At 34.5% G+C, this 19,711-nt stretch overlaps 1 protein-coding gene across 1 annotated transcript in view; it reads left to right on the forward strand.

The window, feature by feature from the left end:
- Positions 1-19,711, forward strand: part of FBN2 (fibrillin 2) — a 287,333-nt gene that overhangs the window by 160,569 nt on the left and 107,053 nt on the right. Inside the window, exons 16-20 of the mRNA XM_049786704.1 lie at positions 672-824; positions 3,238-3,291; positions 5,401-5,526; positions 8,407-8,532; positions 14,926-15,045. Of these exons, the coding sequence (XP_049642661.1) occupies positions 672-824; positions 3,238-3,291; positions 5,401-5,526; positions 8,407-8,532; positions 14,926-15,045 (579 nt within the window). The remainder of the gene's footprint in view (positions 1-671; positions 825-3,237; positions 3,292-5,400; positions 5,527-8,406; positions 8,533-14,925; positions 15,046-19,711) is intronic.

A 19,711-nucleotide genomic window follows, 5' to 3' on the forward strand; every position in this document is an offset into this window, starting at 1 on the left:
TGTTCACATGGGCAGGATAGGACAAGGGTGCCCAGTACAAGGTGTGCTTTCAGAAAGTGCACACACAAATTCATCGACACTGTTTTTAGGAATTACACAATCAGCATAACAGTAAGGACACATTGTGGTAGCAATTAATTTTACAGCTAGGTTTGTTGAGAGAGTTGAGTTTAAAACATTATTACAGTAGTAACTAGAGATTGAATGAGATAATCTTTGAGCTCAGAAAGTCAGAGAAAGACATCACAATGCCAAGCAATTTCCTCTTCATAGTTCTCAAGAACTCCTAAAATAGAAGTTATTGTCATGTGTCACTATAGCACAGAATAATATGTGACGAGAGCTCTAAATATTGTTTAGAACTATAGTATTATCCTTCCTTCAATGAAAGGCCCATGAAGTAAGATGGATTGTGGACACTTGCATGAGACCAAAAACTTTGTGGAAAGGAAAATTATTTGTTCATTTTGTTCAGAATAAATCTTTCTTATACTTACTCAGCCAACATTCGTTTATTTTCCAACACTCTTAGACAGTTAAAGAAAAAAAAAAGGAAAGTAGAGGATGTCCTCTTGAAGCTGCCAATCTAATGACCATTTGGGTTAAAAGAAGCTATAAATTTGAAATCTTTGTCTTCATCTGTCTCATAGCTTGTGTTTCCATCTCCATAGATACTCACATGCGCAGTACATGTTACGGTGGAATCAAGAAGGGGGTGTGTGTTCGACCTTTCCCTGGTGCCGTGACAAAGTCTGAATGCTGCTGTGCCAATCCAGATTATGGATTTGGAGAGCCCTGCCAACCATGCCCTGCTAAAAATTCAGGTATTTTCATTTGCCTTATCTTACAGAAAATCTAGAAATGTAAACATTGTTTTACTTAAATGTTCATTGACTGTGAAGTATTTTGTGACCATTTTTAATTGAATAAAAGAAGTCCAATTCTATAAAGATAATGTGAGTCCTCTGATAAGGATATTTAGCTTTTATTTACCTAGGATTTCTAGGCAGGGAAAACATTTGGTGAATAGAAAGATCGGTTTGTGGTGCTAATTAACATTCTTGCAACAGAACTTATACCTGAACTTATTATCTTTGGAGTTCTTGACCTATGATGTCATTGTAAATATAAACAGCACCAAATTTACTTTATCGCGTTCAGGGTTATAATAAATTCATGAGACCCTGATTATATTTACTTTGTTTCTTAAAACAAAATGATATTAGACCACGAATTTTGAATATTCCAGACTCTTAGATTGATAAGGTTATTCTTGTTTACTTATAATTTAATTGAACATGTATTATATGTGTAATATACAGTAGAGATTGAAAAATAAACATGATTTCTTCCTTTCTTTAAAATTTGAGACAGCTGAAGACGGTTGAGACTGTCAGTAGGTAAACATATAAATTACAGTTATTATGAGTAATACCACAAACAAGACCTAAAAACACAACTAGGAGTATACAAAGCAAGGAGCCATTAATGAGTCATCTGGGAGAATTGTTAAGGGCTACACTGAATAGGTCATGTTTGCTTTGGTATTGAAAAAATTAAATAAGATTTCCTTGTGGAAGATATAAGAAAATTATTCCAGAAAAGGAAATGTCTTGTAATTCTTTAAAAATTTTAAATGGATGATTCCAACCTTAGTAAAAATTAGAGTTTTTCTAAGAATTACTAGAAATTGGAGCCGGAGTGGTGGTGCAGCGGAGGGCATTTGCCTTGCATGTGGCTGACCTAGGACAGACCGCAGTTCGGTCCCCCAGTGTCCCATATGGTCCCCCAAGACAGGAGCAATTTCTGAGCGCATAGCCAGGAGGACACTCAGCAACCCTGAGTATCATCGGGTGTAGCCCCCCCAAAAAAAGAATTACTAGGAAGTATATTTTAAAGAAGAGTTAATGAAAAATCAATTATGTTATGAAAGAAACATATAAACTTATTAACAAGCCTAAATAAATAAATAAATAAGGAAATTAAATTACTTAATCTATAAAAAGATTAATTGATTATAAATGAGAAAGCAGTACATGATTCAAAACAGCTTTGTGCCAGTAAAAAGTGAACTAGAGACTGCTAATATGTATTAGAGAAAATAGATTAGCTTCCCATTAAGCTTTACAAAAATGATTTTTGTATAAAAATATAAAATCTTTAGATATACTTAACGTAACAGGCTTTCAAAGGAGGCCCCAGACTTAAATATGCATGTAAATACAAACGTAAATATCTTTTCCTGTACTTACAAGGGATTTATATTAAACCAATAAATATCAACCAATAAATATGCTCTAAAAAGCATATATGAACTAACAGAATTTCATAAAGTACAAATGCATATGGGTGGTTACCAGATGCCCAGCCTTTCTAAAATTAAAAGGAAACTAAAATAAAATGTTATTTTTATTATATTGGTTAAGAAGAGGTCATGAATTTTCCCCAGTGATGGTAAAGGTATACGAAAGTGAGTGCCTTATAAAGTTGCGCTAATGGAAGAACTGTGAAATATTTAAGGAGAGAATAATAATTAAAATTACCAAAAGGAAAGTCAACAATGGCTAGTTTTACTTCCAAGAAATTAATCTAATAATAATTTGAATCCTTATTATGTATGACCGTTGCTGCAAATTGAGCAACCTAATTTAATCCTTGACAGATTCAGAATTAATGTAATATCCAAGAATATTAAAAGTTAGCTTAGTGAAACAGGCACATGAAATGTCTGATATAGAACATAGAGAACCCAACCTGTTTTCGTACCTGGGAAAGTTATTAATTTTCTGTCCCGAGTTTCTCAGTTTCAAAAGAGAGAAAACATAGTCTAGGTTATTTGGAAAGATAAAAAAATGTATTAGATGTAAAATTTTAGAACAATATTAGGCACATGGTAAATGTTTTTACTCATATATATGTTGCCATTTATTGAGAGGAAAACATGCCCAAATGTAATTTCTATAATGCAACTGGGATATTTATTATTATCCATATGTAAAAATAATCTGGTACATTTAGTCATAGTATTTAGGTTGATAATCAAAAGTTATTTTTTATTTATTTATGTTCTTATATTAACCTGATTTTGACATTCTGAAAATAATATTTTAGAAAATAGTATGTTTTTAATTCTGAAAATAAATACAAAAATTCTTCTAAGTTTTAGAATTTTGTGACTGGGTGACTTGGGTGGAAGAAATATAGTTCTAACTTCAATTTTTTTTTCTAATTACATAGCTGAATTCCATGGTCTTTGCAGCAGTGGAATAGGTATCACTGTGGATGGAAGAGGTAATACTAGCAATTTCTCAGCTTGGTAATAATTACACAGTATATGCTTTATGATACTATTAGCACATTATGACTAAAAATATTTAATGATATAAGAGTTTCTGCTATAAGATGATAAGCTTGACAATCTCCAAGAAGAGTCGCTATAAGTCGTAGCATGTCTTATGTAGAAGCATATTTCATCATGAATGAATATTGATCTGTAAATGTGCCTTGTTGAAAATGTCACTAACAAACTCCACCCATGTTGTTACGAATACTACTGCTTAAGATGAAGATAGAGTTGTTACTTTGGCTAAAAAAGTAAAAAGCGAGCAGTGAACTTGTTTAAAGAAAAGAATTTGAGTAGTGCTGCTTACATGATTAAAATATTGCCATCCTTTAAAAGTTGTTTGATATGGATCAAATTTGTCTTAAATTGCTCTAAAATAAATGAAGATATTTAGGTCTGAGAGCATTGCAGTGTTTCTACTCAACTAAAAAGTTTTTAAATTATTCTTTTCTATTGGGAAGACGACAAAGAAGCTTGCACTGTGGAAGCTTGAATAAATGACATGTCTAATTTCAGTATTTAGTGCTGAAATGCACTAATTGGTTGGCAATGTAGGGCTGCAGCAGTTAGAGGCAGTGTCCAGGGGACCCCTGAGGCTTCTTCAGAGTTATCCCTTTGGATTTTTAAAGTCACATTTCGTTTGTTCACATTTAGTTTTAGTTATGTAATATTTAAATGTTTATATTAGTATTTTGTGGGACACAGCTGGTGATACAAATGCTCAAAGTTGAAAAGGGGTGGCAGGCAATGCCACAACTGAACATAGGACCTTGCTTGCGCTCCTCAGTTTTGTTTTCTTTTTAATAAAATGATAGAATAACATCAATCTTCACTGTATATTTATGCTCTGCTTTCATGTTCACAAAGACTTTCAACAACTTATAGATTTATTTGCAGTAACATTCCATCTTTGTAATGAATGTCAGCAGCCAGAATAAAAAAAGCAAACTTTTACAAAGATATATGTTCCAAAACTAAAATGCAAAGACTGATCTCTCAAAAGTTTTTAACATCTCCCAAATTTTATAAAACAATAGTTGGCAGCTAAATTTGAGCATGGTGATCTCAATTTGCAGTTATTTTTAAATATCTTTATTTAGGCACAGGGTTAAAAACATGTTTATAGTTGGGTTTCAGTCATTAAAAAGAACACCCCCTCCCTTTGCCTATTCTGTTTGGTGTTTTTTTTTCAGAGTGTAAGCAAATTATATTAGTATAAATGTTTAATTAACATGCAAAATTGCTATACCCGTCACAACCAAAGTATCCACAACCCTCTACCAATGTCCCTACATTTTTTCTAGTCTGTTCTTTTCCCCCTCTTCTGTTTGGTAGTATGCTCTGTGAATGAAAATGAAGGGCACCATACTAAACAAAATAAGTCAGAGGGCAAAGAACCAAGTGATCTCACTCACTTTGTTTTACTCTTCCTTTTCAATTATGACCTCCCTAACAGAGTCGCATTCCTATTGAAACCACTAGTTGCTTGCCCAAACTTGGACAAAAAAGTATACATATTTACGACTCAAATAACACCATGTTCTAAAATAACCATATTCTAACTGTCCTTTTCATTAATTTCAAAATATCATAAATGAAAGTGCATGAGTATCATATTACTTAATTGACTGAGAAAAATGATAGTCAAGTTGAAATAATCCATTCTTTTGGGGGCCATAAAATTATATAGGCAGCACTAATAAATCATTTAATTAGTGACTATAATACCTATCAAGTTGAATTTTTCTTTGGATTTTGAGCCAATAGACTATAAATTTCTTTATTAATTTTATCATAAGTAGATGCATGTTCCATGTATTAATTCTTTGGATCTCTGCCATTTTCCTACATTTTTATTTTGACTAACTTTTCTCTTGTGAAGTGTCTCTCTCCATTTCATTCTCTTCTCATGTTCATTTTGTTTCCTTTCTGAAAGGCAGGAAAATTGTAAGTTTGCAAAGTGGAGCACTTAATACATCTGAGGATATCTATTAGTTATGCGTGTGTCAACAAAGCAATAAAATGTATGAGCATTAAACTTTAAGTATTCAATGCAGATATCAACGAGTGTGCTTTGGATCCTGATATATGCGCCAATGGAATTTGTGAAAACTTGCGTGGGAGTTACCGATGTAATTGCAACAGTGGCTATGAACCAGATGCCTCTGGAAGAAACTGTGTTGGTAAGTTGTTATGATTACACAAGAGCCCTTTGTACAGTTGGATTGCAGGAGAAATGCAAACATAAATAATTTACTAAATCTAGATTTCTTAAGGTAGTTCTGTTTCTTGGTACACAGAGATTTTTTTTAACTTAATGGAACAAATTCTGTTACAACATTAATTTTTTAATATAAAAAGATCTTATTGATGAGCTGGACAGATAATACAATGGATGGGGCATTTGCCTTGCCTGCATCTAATCTGGTTTTGACCCCCAGCATTGCAGACACTGTTCAAGCCCTGCCACTTATGATTCTTGAGCACAGAGCCGGAGTAATCCATAAGCACAGTTAGGTGTGCCATCCCACAAAATATATATTTTTAGTGGCATGACTAGTTTTATATTATGCTTTCCCCAAATGTCTGGACACATATTCTATTGTTTCTGGCCTATTGTTCTTCTGCATATAATGAGTTCTGTAATTTTTCCCTAGGAATAGACTTCAAAAATTATGGGGAAGGTTGGGTAGTAGTAAGTGTCGAAATAAATTGTGTTGGGTGGACAGAACTTGAAATTACAAAGAAACAACTAGTTACTGTTACCTAAGTATGGTAATTGAAATGAGTTTGTCCTTTTGTAATTACATAAGAATGGTTTTTAAAATTTTAAGTATATGCTTCTTACATTTAAGAATTTGCGGGGCCGGGCGGTGGCGCTGGAGGTAAGGTGCCTGCCTTGCCTGCGCTAGCCTAGGACGGACCGCGGTTCGATCCCCCGGCGTCCCATATGGTCCCCCAAGAAGCCAGGAGCAACTTCTGAGCGCATAGCCAGGAGTAACCCCTGAGCGGCACAGGGTGTGGCCCCCCCCCCAAAAAAAAAAAAAAAAAAAAGAATTTGCAAAGAAATTATTTGAGTCCATTTTATAAAATGAATGCTATCATTCCATTATTATGCATAGCAAGCTTTACATCTAACTTACTAATGATTCTACATATGAACCTTGATGATTGTGATGATGCTAACTTTTTTTGTTTAACTTGAGTTGAAGACATATACACATATGGATGTGCAAAGTTATAGTATCCATCACATATTTATAATAGATATTTCTATCCATGTGGAAGAGCTCCGAAATTACTGAGTGTTTCTAAAACTATGTAAAACTGTTAGCTTGTATTCACCAGTACCAAAGTTATTTTCAGCTTATTTTCTGAGTACTCTTCTGAGCGCAGAATGGGTATCATTGGAGATGGAGAGTCCAAAAGCATTCACACACTGACAGTGTGCATGGCATAATAACATGTAAAATTCTAATAAAATTAAAACTATATTTTTCAATAAAAATAAAGTTAAATGTTAGTTTCAGTTTTATAGAGTGTCCTTAATGAAATAGCAAACCCTGGGTTGTTTAATGCAATAAAAAAATGTAGTGTCTCCCTCCAGTTTGGCACCAGGAGTCCCAAATCAGGGTTTCCATAGATCTAAGTTCTCCCCGTTTGTGCCAGGGAAGAATCCTACCTTTCTTCTTTGGGTATTTAGTGGTTTCCATCAGTTTCTGCTGACCTTTACTGGAAGCAACAGCCTAGTGGTCACATAATCATCATTCCCTGTGTGTCTCCACACCATTTCCCATGCTGTTTTAGTCACTGTTGCCCTCCCTCTTTCCAAAGTGTCAATCTGCCTCTTGTCCAGATGTCTCCATTTTACATGCACACCAGTCATATTCAATGATAAACTACCCCAAACCTCATTTTAACCTGGTTACATCTATGGCATTCTGTTTTTAAATAGGACCATATATGAGAAACTGGAACTTAGGGTCTTCACATGGGTATTTTAAAAGATAGAATTCTACCCAGAACTGTAGTGATTGTTAAAAAAAAAATTGTAATGCATTCTTAGAAAGATGAGAGCCAAAGGGAAATAAAATGCACAAAAGATAGTGTTGTCAGTGGTGATATAATTAAAAGGTATGTTATTCCAACCTGTTTTCCAAATTCTTATAATATAAGAATATTATTTGGTAAAAGAAAAATGTTATTTGCAAGACTGTAGTTACAGCTTTAAGTAAAAGAAACTCCTTGTCCCAAACTGCAATTTTTATTTTATTCTGTTATTGACTACTCAAACAAAAAATGGCTGTGAAAATAAAACTCACTGTAGCTCGAGCCAAAGAGCTAGTAAAGTTGGTAAAGTGCTTGCTTTATATGCAGCCAGCCCAAGTTTAATCCCTGGCACCATATATAATATAATGAGTACAGCTAGGAGTAAGCTCTGAGCATGGAGCTAAATATAAGTATCACAGCCAACAGTGTTATCCAAAAACAAAAGATTAAGCAAATGGCAACAAGAAAAGAAAAACTTAATATGGTCCTTTTAAATGTTATTTCTAGATGTGCTAGAGTGCTAAAGAAATATTTTATTAAAATGCATAAAATATCTACTCATAACTAGTATTGAGATTTTTTTAATGAGTGGAAAACATTGAGATTTTTAACTACTGTTCATTGTGCTCTGTAGTATGTTTCTAATTGAAAAAGTTTTAAAACTACCATCCATTTGCCTTGCATGAGGCCAACCTGGGATGGATACCTGGCATCCTATATGGAACCCTGAGCCATATATCTAGTATAATACCACTGTAGACCAATAATCAAATGAAAATCAAATCAGTAATGTCCCTATTTCAAGGTATGACATCTTTCTGAGAACTTCAAAATATTTTAAAAGCAACCATCAGCATAAGAATTTTAATAAAACCATGTGTTCTGCTTAGCCTCAGGAAATGTACTGTGGGCACAAAGAGAAGGTGAAGGAAATATCAAGAATAAAACATCATTGACTAACTGTACCATTCATTTCATTGTGGTCTTTCTTTTATTCCAATGGTTTACCTTAGACATCGATGAGTGCTCAGTAAACAGATTGTTATGTGACAATGGCCTGTGCCGAAACACACCTGGAAGTTACAGCTGCACATGTCCACCTGGATATGTGTTCAGGACCGAAACAGAGACCTGTGAAGGTAAGAGCTAACTTTCTGCCCTTTCTTGTGGGAAGTGAGCACCACCCAGATAAACACCAGGCTGTGAACATATTTTTTATAACCTTTATTGAGACCAATATGAATTACAAGTCTTTCACAGATATATTTAAGGTACATAGTGACAGTGAATTAGGGCAATTCCCAACACCAGTTTTGACCTCCCTCTGCCCTGTTCCCAGCATGCTCTCTGTCTCCATCCATAGCACCCTGAACTGCTAGAGTAACAGGTCCCTTTTGTGTATAACTTGTTGTAGTTTTGGTCTCTTAATTCTATTACCATTGACTTGTGTTGGGTATTCAGGACTGATCTTTTTTTTTTTTTTTAATACTCAATGTTTATGAGACTGACTGCTCTTGGTACCATCTATTTTTTTATCCTTTTTTTCAATTTATGAGACAAATAAGCTGATTCATGGTCTATGGTTTTGTTGAAAAAGAAAGAAAAGCAGGGATGACGTCCTGGTAGAAGCTATAATTTAAATTTAAAAGAAGAAAGAAAGAAAAAGAACACATTTTTAAAGCAATATAAGGAGAAAGGGGAAAAACACATTTTTGAAGCAATATAATAAGGAAAAGTGTTGATTGGATACTTTTACTTTCTTTTGTTTGTTTGTTTGTTTTTCGGGCCACACCCGTTAGATGCTCAGGGGTTACTCCTGGCTATGCGCTCAGAAATTGCCCCTGGCTTGGGGGGACCATATGGGATGCCGGGGGATCGAACTGTGGTCCTATCCTTGGCTAGCGCTTGCAAGGCAGACACCTTACCTGTAGCGCCACCTCGCCGGCCCCTGGATACTTTTACATTTTATAACCTCTTTCAGCTGTTCTGCAAATATCAGGTATAGCACACATTTAACATTTGTTTACCAATACCATAGTTTTGTTCCATTTAGATAAAATACACACAAACATTTGGAACATCTTTTAAATTTAAGAAAAAGAAACAGTGTAAGTGTACTTCGTTTGGTTTTATGTTTTTAAACCTGTGGCATAAATTGTCAGCTTTTTTTTTTTACTTATTTACTTTGTTCTTCAATTTTACAAAAACACTGTGACATATTAGCCATGGGAAACCTGAATTGTAAGGGTCGAGTCATTAAGCATTTTTTTTCTAAAATGACAGATGAACTTCAGAGAGCAGGTCAGAAAATATTTAGGCCTGCGTGAAATGGTTAAATAAATTAAATGTATAGTGTAAGAAAATTGTTCTTTTTATTTCCTAATTTAGAAGTTATTGTCTGGGCTTCCAGGTGGTAAGCCAGTGTTTAAAAACATCTTCCTTTCCTTTGAACTACTTCTGCGCAGTGGAAGTGATGTGAATGAGTTCCGTACGTAAAGGAACGTCATTCTCATGAAATAATCATCTGATCATGAGTGCATTCAATGTGTTTGTTTCTTGATCAAAGTACTTGTAGTTCAGCATTATCAGTTGTATGGCTATTAGTCATTTTTCCCTTTAGGTCTTTTGGGGGGGTTAGGTTTAGGTTAAGGCTAGAGTTGGGGATGAGGATTATGGTTAGGGATATGGTTAGGGTTAGAGTTTATGGATTAGGGTCAGGTTTAGGTTAGGGTTAGTGTTAATATTAGGGTTAAGGTTAGGTTAGAGTTAGGGTTAGAATAGGGTTAGTGTAAGTATTATTGTTAGGTTTAGGGTTAGGGAAAGCTAAGGTGTAGGGTTAATGTTAGGGTTAGGTTAAGGGTAGGGGTAGGTTTAGTTGTGTTTTTTTTTAATCACTGTGTTTACAAAAATTTTAATACTGGGGTTCAGTCATAGAAGGCACACTACCCTTCACATGTGTGATCATCCCACCACTGATGTTTTTTTAAGTCTTATTGTGTGGACCCACAAAAGTACTCTCAGACAGTCTCAAATCCAGTAACTGGAATAACTTTAGCAAATTATTTTATTTTATTTATTTTAATATAAATGCAAGAGAGTTTATTCCAGCATGCTGGGGTTCAACATCTCCTAAAAAAAAATGAGGACCCCGTGAGGGGTCACAGACCAAAATTTTTAAATAATATTTTTATTTAAACACTATGATTACAAACATGCTTGTAGTTGGGTTTCAGGCATTAAAAAAGAATAATCCCCTTCACCAGTGCAACATTCCCACCACCAAAACACTCCCCCCCCCCGCTCCCTCCTTTCCCACCCCCTGCCTGTATTCAAGACAGGCAAGAAAGAGCAAATAATTTTAAATCAATTTAAGTTAATTAATAGCTCTTTCCTTATCAGTTATAATACGTTTTAGTGATTCCACAGTCAATAAAACTGCAATAGTACTATAATGCAAAAGATGTTAACATTCTCTATTCATCTCACTGTGTAACTTCAAAGCATTCTTCTGAACAGAAACAAGTTAGGACTGAAACAAGATGCTAGAACACAAATGACTGAGCAGAAGTCAATGAATTACAATTACAGAGCAAAATTCTAAATTTGGACTGAATTGAAGGAACCACTGAAAAACAGTAATTAGCCTTAAGAAAAAATAAAAGGAAAAAGAAAAGAAAAACTCAGCAGACAATGCAGCTTTTCTAAATTTATTCCTTTCACTAAGATCCCCTGCCTGGTGTAGCAACCCCTGGTAAAAGAATCCACCCTGCCTCTATCCCCAACCCTAGGCCAACTGTCATATTCTCATGAATGAGTGAAACTTGAGTATTTTGACTTTCATTCTGTAGGGTATAAAACGCTGTTCAAATAAAATCAGGTTTTTCAAATGTACAGGAGTCTTTTTCTCACACCAGTCATGCCCTTTCCTATAAAATAATTGCTTTGCGGGAAATACTTTATATTGTATTACAAAATACCTAGCCAGGAAAGAAGAGATATTAAATTTTTTTTTCATTTTTCTTTACTGCCATTTTTTTTGCGCTTTCCTCACACTGTTCTTGATTACTATGATCAAGAAATAGTTGTAAAATTCTGTTGTAAAATTCTGATAAATGATAGTAACTATCTGGACAGGGGTATCTACTTGACTTCACTGGGAAGCTGACAGTTGCTAGGAATGGTTTTTCCGTCCATTGAAACAAATGGTACTATTGAGAAAAGCACATAAAAGACATAAAAGGAGGCTATCTTTGCTTCCATTTGGTTTTATACCAAATCATCAGTAATATTTGAAACCTTTTCCTTATATATGAACAAATTTGAAGAGTGCTTAGAAGCAAAGCACTGAAGAATAAATAAAAGGCAGAGACTAATCTGTTTACTTGAGTAGTTGACAAGGAGGAGCAGGTGATGCTTAATAGTACAATGGATGTTTGATATAAGACACATTAATGGCCCATCATTATTGTTATAGTGAGTTTAGGGATGTGCTTTCATGATTTTTGTCCAAAGAGTAAATAAATCTTTTTGCTAAATCTCATCCTTTTCTTTTAAGTAAAATGTATTTCATAGCTATCATTTTCAAGAAAGAGGTTCTCCTAATGTAAATAAATGAAAAATGATAGACAAGATATCTGGAGTCTAGTCTTATGACATTGCTGGTAATGAAAATGATTCATCCTGAGAAACCCAACCAAATAAATTATTTCTGCAACTTTCTCCCCACTGTTATTTGCATTTTAGTAAATGTTTTGAAATAAAATAAAGCGGGGTCTATTTTTCTCTTATTTTTTCCCTTATTTTCCACTATTGCATTTACACAGTAAATTTATCTGCCTAAAACATTCTTCATTAATTCTTTCTAAACTAATTTCCAAAGACAGACAGGAAATTATTAAAAAAAAAAACCTCATTACAGACTCCACCTTTCTTGTATGTACTTTTCTACACTTAGTAATTTTGGTTATCATTCATGTTTTAAATGGACTCTTTTAAATTTACAATGAAGTGCAATAATAATGTTCTTCAGATATTTCAGACTGAAGTTACAAAAATTTTACTTTACTTTTTTGTTCAAGCACTGAGAGTCTGTGAAAGTTAACATTTTTACAGCAAGCACTGTGGTTTAGATTGTGTTTCCAGTGACATAACTAGTTAAATGTAAACCAGATGTGCTTTGAAGTTTATTTCCAGGAATGTACAGTGAACTGTTTCAATTCCTGGTTCCATGACATTCATAACATAAAAACATCGTATTTAAAGAAAAATTAAACAGTTGACATTTGTAGCTGTCCATACATGTGTTTATAGGTCTTTGAGTTCAGAATTGCTTAATTTAAGATGGGAATTTGGAAATATGTGATATTGACATTTCTCTTTTGGGAGAACTTCATACAAATGAAATTAATAGGTGAAGTATATGTAGCTTGTCCACAAATTAGTTATCTACTTCCTTTTTGGATATCTGATTCCTTTTTTTTTTTACAGTGTTTTCACTAAAAGAATTTCCAATACTCTGGAATAGGTATTTTCCTTACAAATATGTGCTATCTTTACAAATTTCCCCTTATTTTCTTTTAAGAAGTTTTCTTGTGAAACAGAGCAGTACAATAGCAATACAATAGCACATACAGCATTTGCCTTGTGTGCATCTAACTCCAGTTCTACCCCAGCATCCCAAATGATTTCCCCAAGAAGCCACCATGAGGATTAATTCCTGAGCAGTAGTGGATATGACCAAAAATAAAAAAATAAAAAAATTTAAATAAAAATAATTCATTTTCTTGCTACATTCTGAAAGACACTTTTCTGTTTCTCTAATTTTTATTTTTACTTCAAGAGTAAAAGTTAAAAAAAAGGAAAAGAAAAAGAAATTAAAGTTGTACCTAGTACATTTTTTTAATAATTTTAAAGTAGCACAGAAAGAACAGAACTACTTTCCACATATGATTTTTTAATTTGCATTTTGAGTGAATTGACTTGAAAAACAGCCAGTTCTGCCTTTTTAGGACTAAATTGGTAATAGACAAGACATTCAAAAGTATACACTAGTTTTCTTGCTGTATCTTTACGTGTTTTTTTCAATTTAATTTATATTTTATATTTAATTCAAATAATTTATATTCCATTCAGACAGATTTATTTACAAAGTAATTATTTTGTGACCTTGGAAACCTTGTAACATTTAACAAAAAAAAATTTTTTTTGAGGTTTGTAGACCTGTTTCAGATAATTGGCCAAGTACAAAAAGAAGTCTGTTTATCATTTCTTTAAATGAGCATTTGAATTTATACAGAAATGCAGACTTTGATGTTGTTTCTAGTACTTTAACTTGAAGCTTATATTTATTTTTAATTAATTCGTTGTTAAACTATTTAGCTTTATTGGCTTGACATTTTCTTCAGTTACCACTTGAAAAATAGAAGTATATCTTTAATTATGTTTACTTCTGACCATCCACGGTGATTGTTTATATTTAGGATTTAGTTCAAATGAATATTAGCACAAGTCTCCTTGGAGCAATTAAATACTTTTCTCATTTTGGTATTACATAGTAAGTTGTGCTTTAAAACACACATGCGCATGCAGCCACGTGCTCTCTCTCTCTCTCTTTCTCTCTCTCTCTCTCTCTCTCTCACACACACACACACACACACACACACACACACACACACTCACACACACAAACACTCACACTCACACGCACAGTCACATATACCGTCCTAGTACACATGCTTTGCAGTCAGGAAACTTATTTTGGTTTCCTGAACCATGTGGTCTCCGGAGCATCACTAAGAGCGACCCCAAGAATCAAATTAAGACCACCTTTATGCACAGGCCCACAAGGTGTAGCCCCCAAATCCAAACAACAAAAACCTTCTAAGCTGCTGAACTTGTAGATGTGAACAGGCTGAAGGAAGAGGAGAGTAGATAGGACTTGAAGGAGAATGTTACATCCCATATAAAAGTTTCCATTTTTATTTCCTGATTTGTAGGAAGGAATTTGAGATCAAAGCTAGCTCTGTGATTTTTTGTCTCTAATACAGGGTTGTTTTTTGTTTTGTTTTGTTTTGTTTTGTTCTTACCCAGACCCTCACAGAGCTCTAAATGACAGAAACAGTCAACCTTTGTTTGTGCACATCATGTTGCACCTGGAAATATGTTGCTTTTCATGGAATTTAGAATCCAAATTTCCCTTAGGACAAGTACCCCTTGTGGAGGGTAGATGGGGGGGGGAGAGTTAATTAAATGCATGTCAAGTTATAATAAAATACTGAAGATGCACATGCAAAACCCTTTCAGAATAGGTTGCTGATCCCTGTAGGTTGTACTTAAGTTCCTCAGTCTTGTAGATGGGTATCCACACTATAAAGTGTATGTATATTCCCCATTCACTTTTATGCCTCAGAGATCCATATTAAAATTACAAGAGCCAAATTTACCAGACATTCTGGCATTGCATAGCTTGTTGAAATAATATTTTCCAGAAACACATGGCAGTTCTAACAGAATCTTTTCCTTCTGGATTGTAGATATAAATGAATGTGAAAGCAACCCATGTGTCAATGGAGCCTGTAGGAACAACCTTGGATCTTTCAATTGTGAATGTTCTCCTGGCAGCAAACTCAGTTCAACAGGATTGATCTGTATTGGTAAGATTCATCCAGAGTGCTCATGTTTCAGTTCACTGCATAAAAATATGATTGCTGGACTCTAATAATTAGGAGTTGCTTTAGTTGCTTTCTCTCATTACAAGCTAGGAGTAAATCTTCGTATAAATATTACAGGCTCATAAATTTCATTCAATTTTAAGAAATGTTCTTTTCGAATGAGTGGATGCATTATGCTTTAAGTCAGAAGCAATTCCACACTATATGCATGTTTATATTCATTACCCTAAGAATGCCTTAGGCATTAACACAATCAAATACCTAAAGCACAGTTTTTATAAACAGCTTTCGATGGTAAATGAAACGTTTGCATTAGGTCTCAGATAGCAGGACAAGAATTTGAATATTTTCAACTTTAAACAGAAAAATTATTACTATTATTATTCTAAAAAATGTTGATAAGAATAGGATAATTTTTCTTGCTTTTGATTATTAGGCAGAAAGATCCCAAAACTTGCAAATAAGCATCATTCAATATGCTTTCAAAACTTGAAGGCTAACTCTCTACTGAACCTAATAAGCATCAAATGAGATAGTTGACTCTACATTCTAGAGTACAGAGAGGTGAAAGTGCTTCTAGTGTCTGTTCCCCATACCTTAAGTAGCCAGACCATACCCTCATACCCTAAGTAGCCAGACAGGGAGCCAGATCATATCTTTACCAAGTGTCTACTTTTAAAGTAAACTGAGTATTTCCAACAAAGAAGATACTCCAGCTTTACATACTACCAAATAAATTGGCAGAGTTCATTTGTTAGATTGCCAAATACAAATTTTCAGTTCAAACATTTGCCAAGTCAATAGTATTTTTAGATAGTGTGATGTTAATAATATTTAGTTGGTTGCTGGAGTACCTGTTCCATACGTGGAGAGAAAAAGACTGAAACCAAAGTTACCAATGAAAACCTTCCCTTGAGAGAGGCCAGCTCTTCCCTGCCGAGCCAGGCACAGCTGGGGAAATGTGAGCCCTGCTCAGCTCAGCTCCCCACATTAGGAAGCAGACTGCCATCTGCCTGGGGCATTACTTTTTTTCTTCTAAATTCCAAGGGGTGGAGGTGGGGGTGCGGTGGGATCTGCTATGGCAGAAATATTTTTGCTGTGCCACAATTTCCAACCGAGATAGTCACTTTATTATGCAAAGGAAATGAACTCAGCATTAGTCAATTAATGTCTCAGAAGACTAAATCTGTCAGCCACTTGAGCATCAAAAATATTTTAGTTTGTACTTTGTTATAAAGAGCTCTATTATTTTGGCCTTTTACCCTCATACTTATATATGGAAAAAAAAAGATCAAAGACTTCCTACTCTGAATTCATGATGGCGGACAACTAAATACCAAATATTTTTTTAGCCAATGTGTTATATGTCTTTATTCATTATAAATTCTAAATATCCCAGCCTAGAACTACTCAGAACATGCTTAATATTTAGCAGTATCTTTTTCTCATTAAAAGACAGTTTTTATTTTAAAAAGAAAATAGTAAAGAATAAATAGAAAAACTAAAATTTATATATGGCTGTTAACTTTAATCACTGATCTTCTCAAACTTCTCTCTCAATGGATCCCACCTCTAAACTTAGAAATTTATAAAAATTCTCTAATAGGATTCTGAATTTGAAATGAAGTCAGAGTTTTATAGATAGCTCAATGGGTTAGGCAAATTTTTTGCATAGTGGAGGCCAGATTCAATTCCCTATTCTGTATAGATCCCTGAACACCTATGGAAAGTGATACCCAGGCAGAATTCAGGGAGTGGTCTCTTAGCTTTTCTGGATGTGGCAAAAAATATAATGAGAAAAACAAAGTCAACTTTTATGGGAATTAGATATCTTGAAATTAAAAAAAAATCTATTCTGCAAACTTTAATTATAAAATAATCTTGAGCTATATTGTAAACTGGTTAAAAGATTATTCTATCTTGTTGAAAATGTTAGAAAATAAAACAAAACTAATCAATCTTTTCTGTCATTCACTTCTGATGGTTCTCTGTACTCCAGGCCAATTGCTCTCATGGATTACTTACATCTGCACTCTATCCTTAAATCACAGACACATAAGAAGGGTAGTGACCTCCTTGTTGTCAGATCCAATGGTCTAGTTTTGTTTCTCATTTTTGCTTATTATAGCATTTGGCATAGTTCAGCATTCAACCTTACCAAGATTATTTTCTTCTTTGGTTTCTTTTTCCATGTCTCCAGCTCATTTTCTGTTTCCTTGGTTAACTTTTCCAGAGCATCCTGCCTTCCAACTTCTAGTGTTCCACAGGTCATTTCTTGGACTAGTGCTTTTGTGACCTCCACACTGTCTTCTCAGATTAATGTCTCTATTCTTAACCTCTATGCTGATTTCAGACTCTCCAAACCACTGTCTTCATTACAGTGTCTAATAGAAATTGATGAGCTAACATGACTAAATGTAATTCCTACCTCTCAAGTTGAACTTATATCATAATAATTCTCTCTGAGCAAACAACACTCTGATACCTCAATCACTTACTATCAAGAACAACATCTCCTTATCCCAATTAGCAAAATTCCTCTCCTTCAAATTCCCACCACTCATATTTCAATGAAAGTGCCATCTTGAACCACCACTACTGCCACTGGGAACCAAGTTCATCAGTTTCAAATGTGGGCTAAAATGTTTAAGTTATAATTTGGTTTATTAAATTTCTCTCTTTCTTTCTTTGTAAGTCTTACTAATGGTTTATCATTCATGGTTTGTTTGGTTTTTTTTTACAAAGTACCAACTCTTGCTTCCAATGAGCTTTTGGATTGATTTTTGGGTTTCCAGGTCATTACTTTCTGCTCTAAGCTTTATTATTTCCTTTCTTCTGCCTATATTTGTTTCATTCTGTTGATCAATTTCCAATTTTTAAGTTGTTCCATTAAGTTATTTGTGTAGGCCCTTTCTTCATTTCTGATGAATGCATGCAAAGCTATAACTGAAAAGGGGGAAGTTACTACAGATACAACAAAAATTCAAAAGGGAATCAGAGCTTACTTTAAGAAACTTATATTAGTCCAACACTCATTCTTGATAAAAAAAAAAAACTCAGCAAGATGGGAATAAAAGGAACATTTCTCAATATAGTCAAGGCCATCTACCACAAGCCAGTGGCAAATATTATTCTCAATGGAGAAAAACTAAAAGCCTTCCCTCTAAATTCTGATACAAGACAAGGCTGTCTGCTCTCACCACTCCTCTTCTTGTTTGGAGAGTGCTGTTTTACCTTCATACATGGTGTTAGCTGGGGGTCTGAGAAGAAGTGAACTCAGACCCCCAGCTAACACCATGTATGAAGGTAAAATCCAAATGGATTAAATAACTAGATATTAGACCTGAAACCATAAGTTCTATAGAAGAACATGTAGGTAAAATACTCCATGATATTGAGACTAAAGGCATCCTTACAAAGAAAACAGCACTCTCCACAAGTGGAAAAAGAGATAAACAGATGAGAGTACATTAAACTAAGAAGCTTCTGCATCTCAAAGTAAACAGTGACTAGGAACAAAGGCCACCAAAGGAATGGGAGAAACTATTTACTAATACCCCTCAGATAAAGGACTAATATCTAAGATATACAAGGTACTAACAGAACTTAATAAAAAAAAAAACCTAACCCCAAACATCAAAAAATATGTAGAAGAAATGAACAGAGACATTCTCAAATAAGAAATACACATGGCCAAAAGGCATATAAAAATATGCTACAGGGTTGGAGCTAAAGCACAGCGGTAGGGAATTTGCCTTGCACATGGCTGATCTAGGACAGAACTTGGTTCAATCCCTGTTGTCCCATATGGACCCCTAAGCCAGGAACGATTTCTGAGAACATAGCCAGGAGTAACCCCTGAGCATCACCGGGTGTGCCCCCACAAAAAAACAAACAAACCAAATAAAAACGAAAATATGCTCCACAGAACTACCATCAGGGAAATGCAAATCAAAACAACACTGTGGTACCATCTCACACCAAAGAGACTGGCACACATCGTAAAGAACAATCAGTGTTGGTGGGATGTGGGGGGAAAGAAACGTTCATTCACTGTTGTGGGAATACTGTCTAGTCCAGCCTTTCTGGAAAACAATATGGATATTTCCAAAAAAATCCCTGGAAATTGAGCTCCCCTATGATCCAACAATACCACTCCTAAGGATATACCTACAATATACCTGGGATATAAAACACCATACAAAAATGTCCTCTGCTTGCCTATGTTTATTGCAGCTCTATTTACAATAGCCAGAATCTGGAACAACCCAGATGCCTGATAAAAGATGAGTGGCTATATATACTGATACATACACACAATAGAATACTATGTATCTGTCAGGGAAAATGAAGTTATGAAAGTTTCTATATTTACATGTACATGAAAACTATTCTGAGTGAAATGAGTCAGAGTGAGAGAGACACAGAATAGTCTCACTTATCTATGGGATTTAATAAAAATTAAAGACATTATTGTAATAATACCCAGAGACAATAGAGATGAGGCTGGAAGGACCAGCCCATAATATGAACCTTATGACAAAGAGTGGTGAGTGAGTGCAGTTAGGGAAATAACTACACTAACAACTATCCGGACAAAGATAGTAAGAGAGAAATAGAATGCCTGTCTCAAAAACAGGAAGGTGGT

Source organism: Suncus etruscus, chromosome 14 (genome assembly GCF_024139225.1).
Source record: "Suncus etruscus isolate mSunEtr1 chromosome 14, mSunEtr1.pri.cur, whole genome shotgun sequence".
In the NCBI taxonomy this organism is placed as follows: domain Eukaryota; kingdom Metazoa; phylum Chordata; class Mammalia; order Eulipotyphla; family Soricidae; genus Suncus; species Suncus etruscus.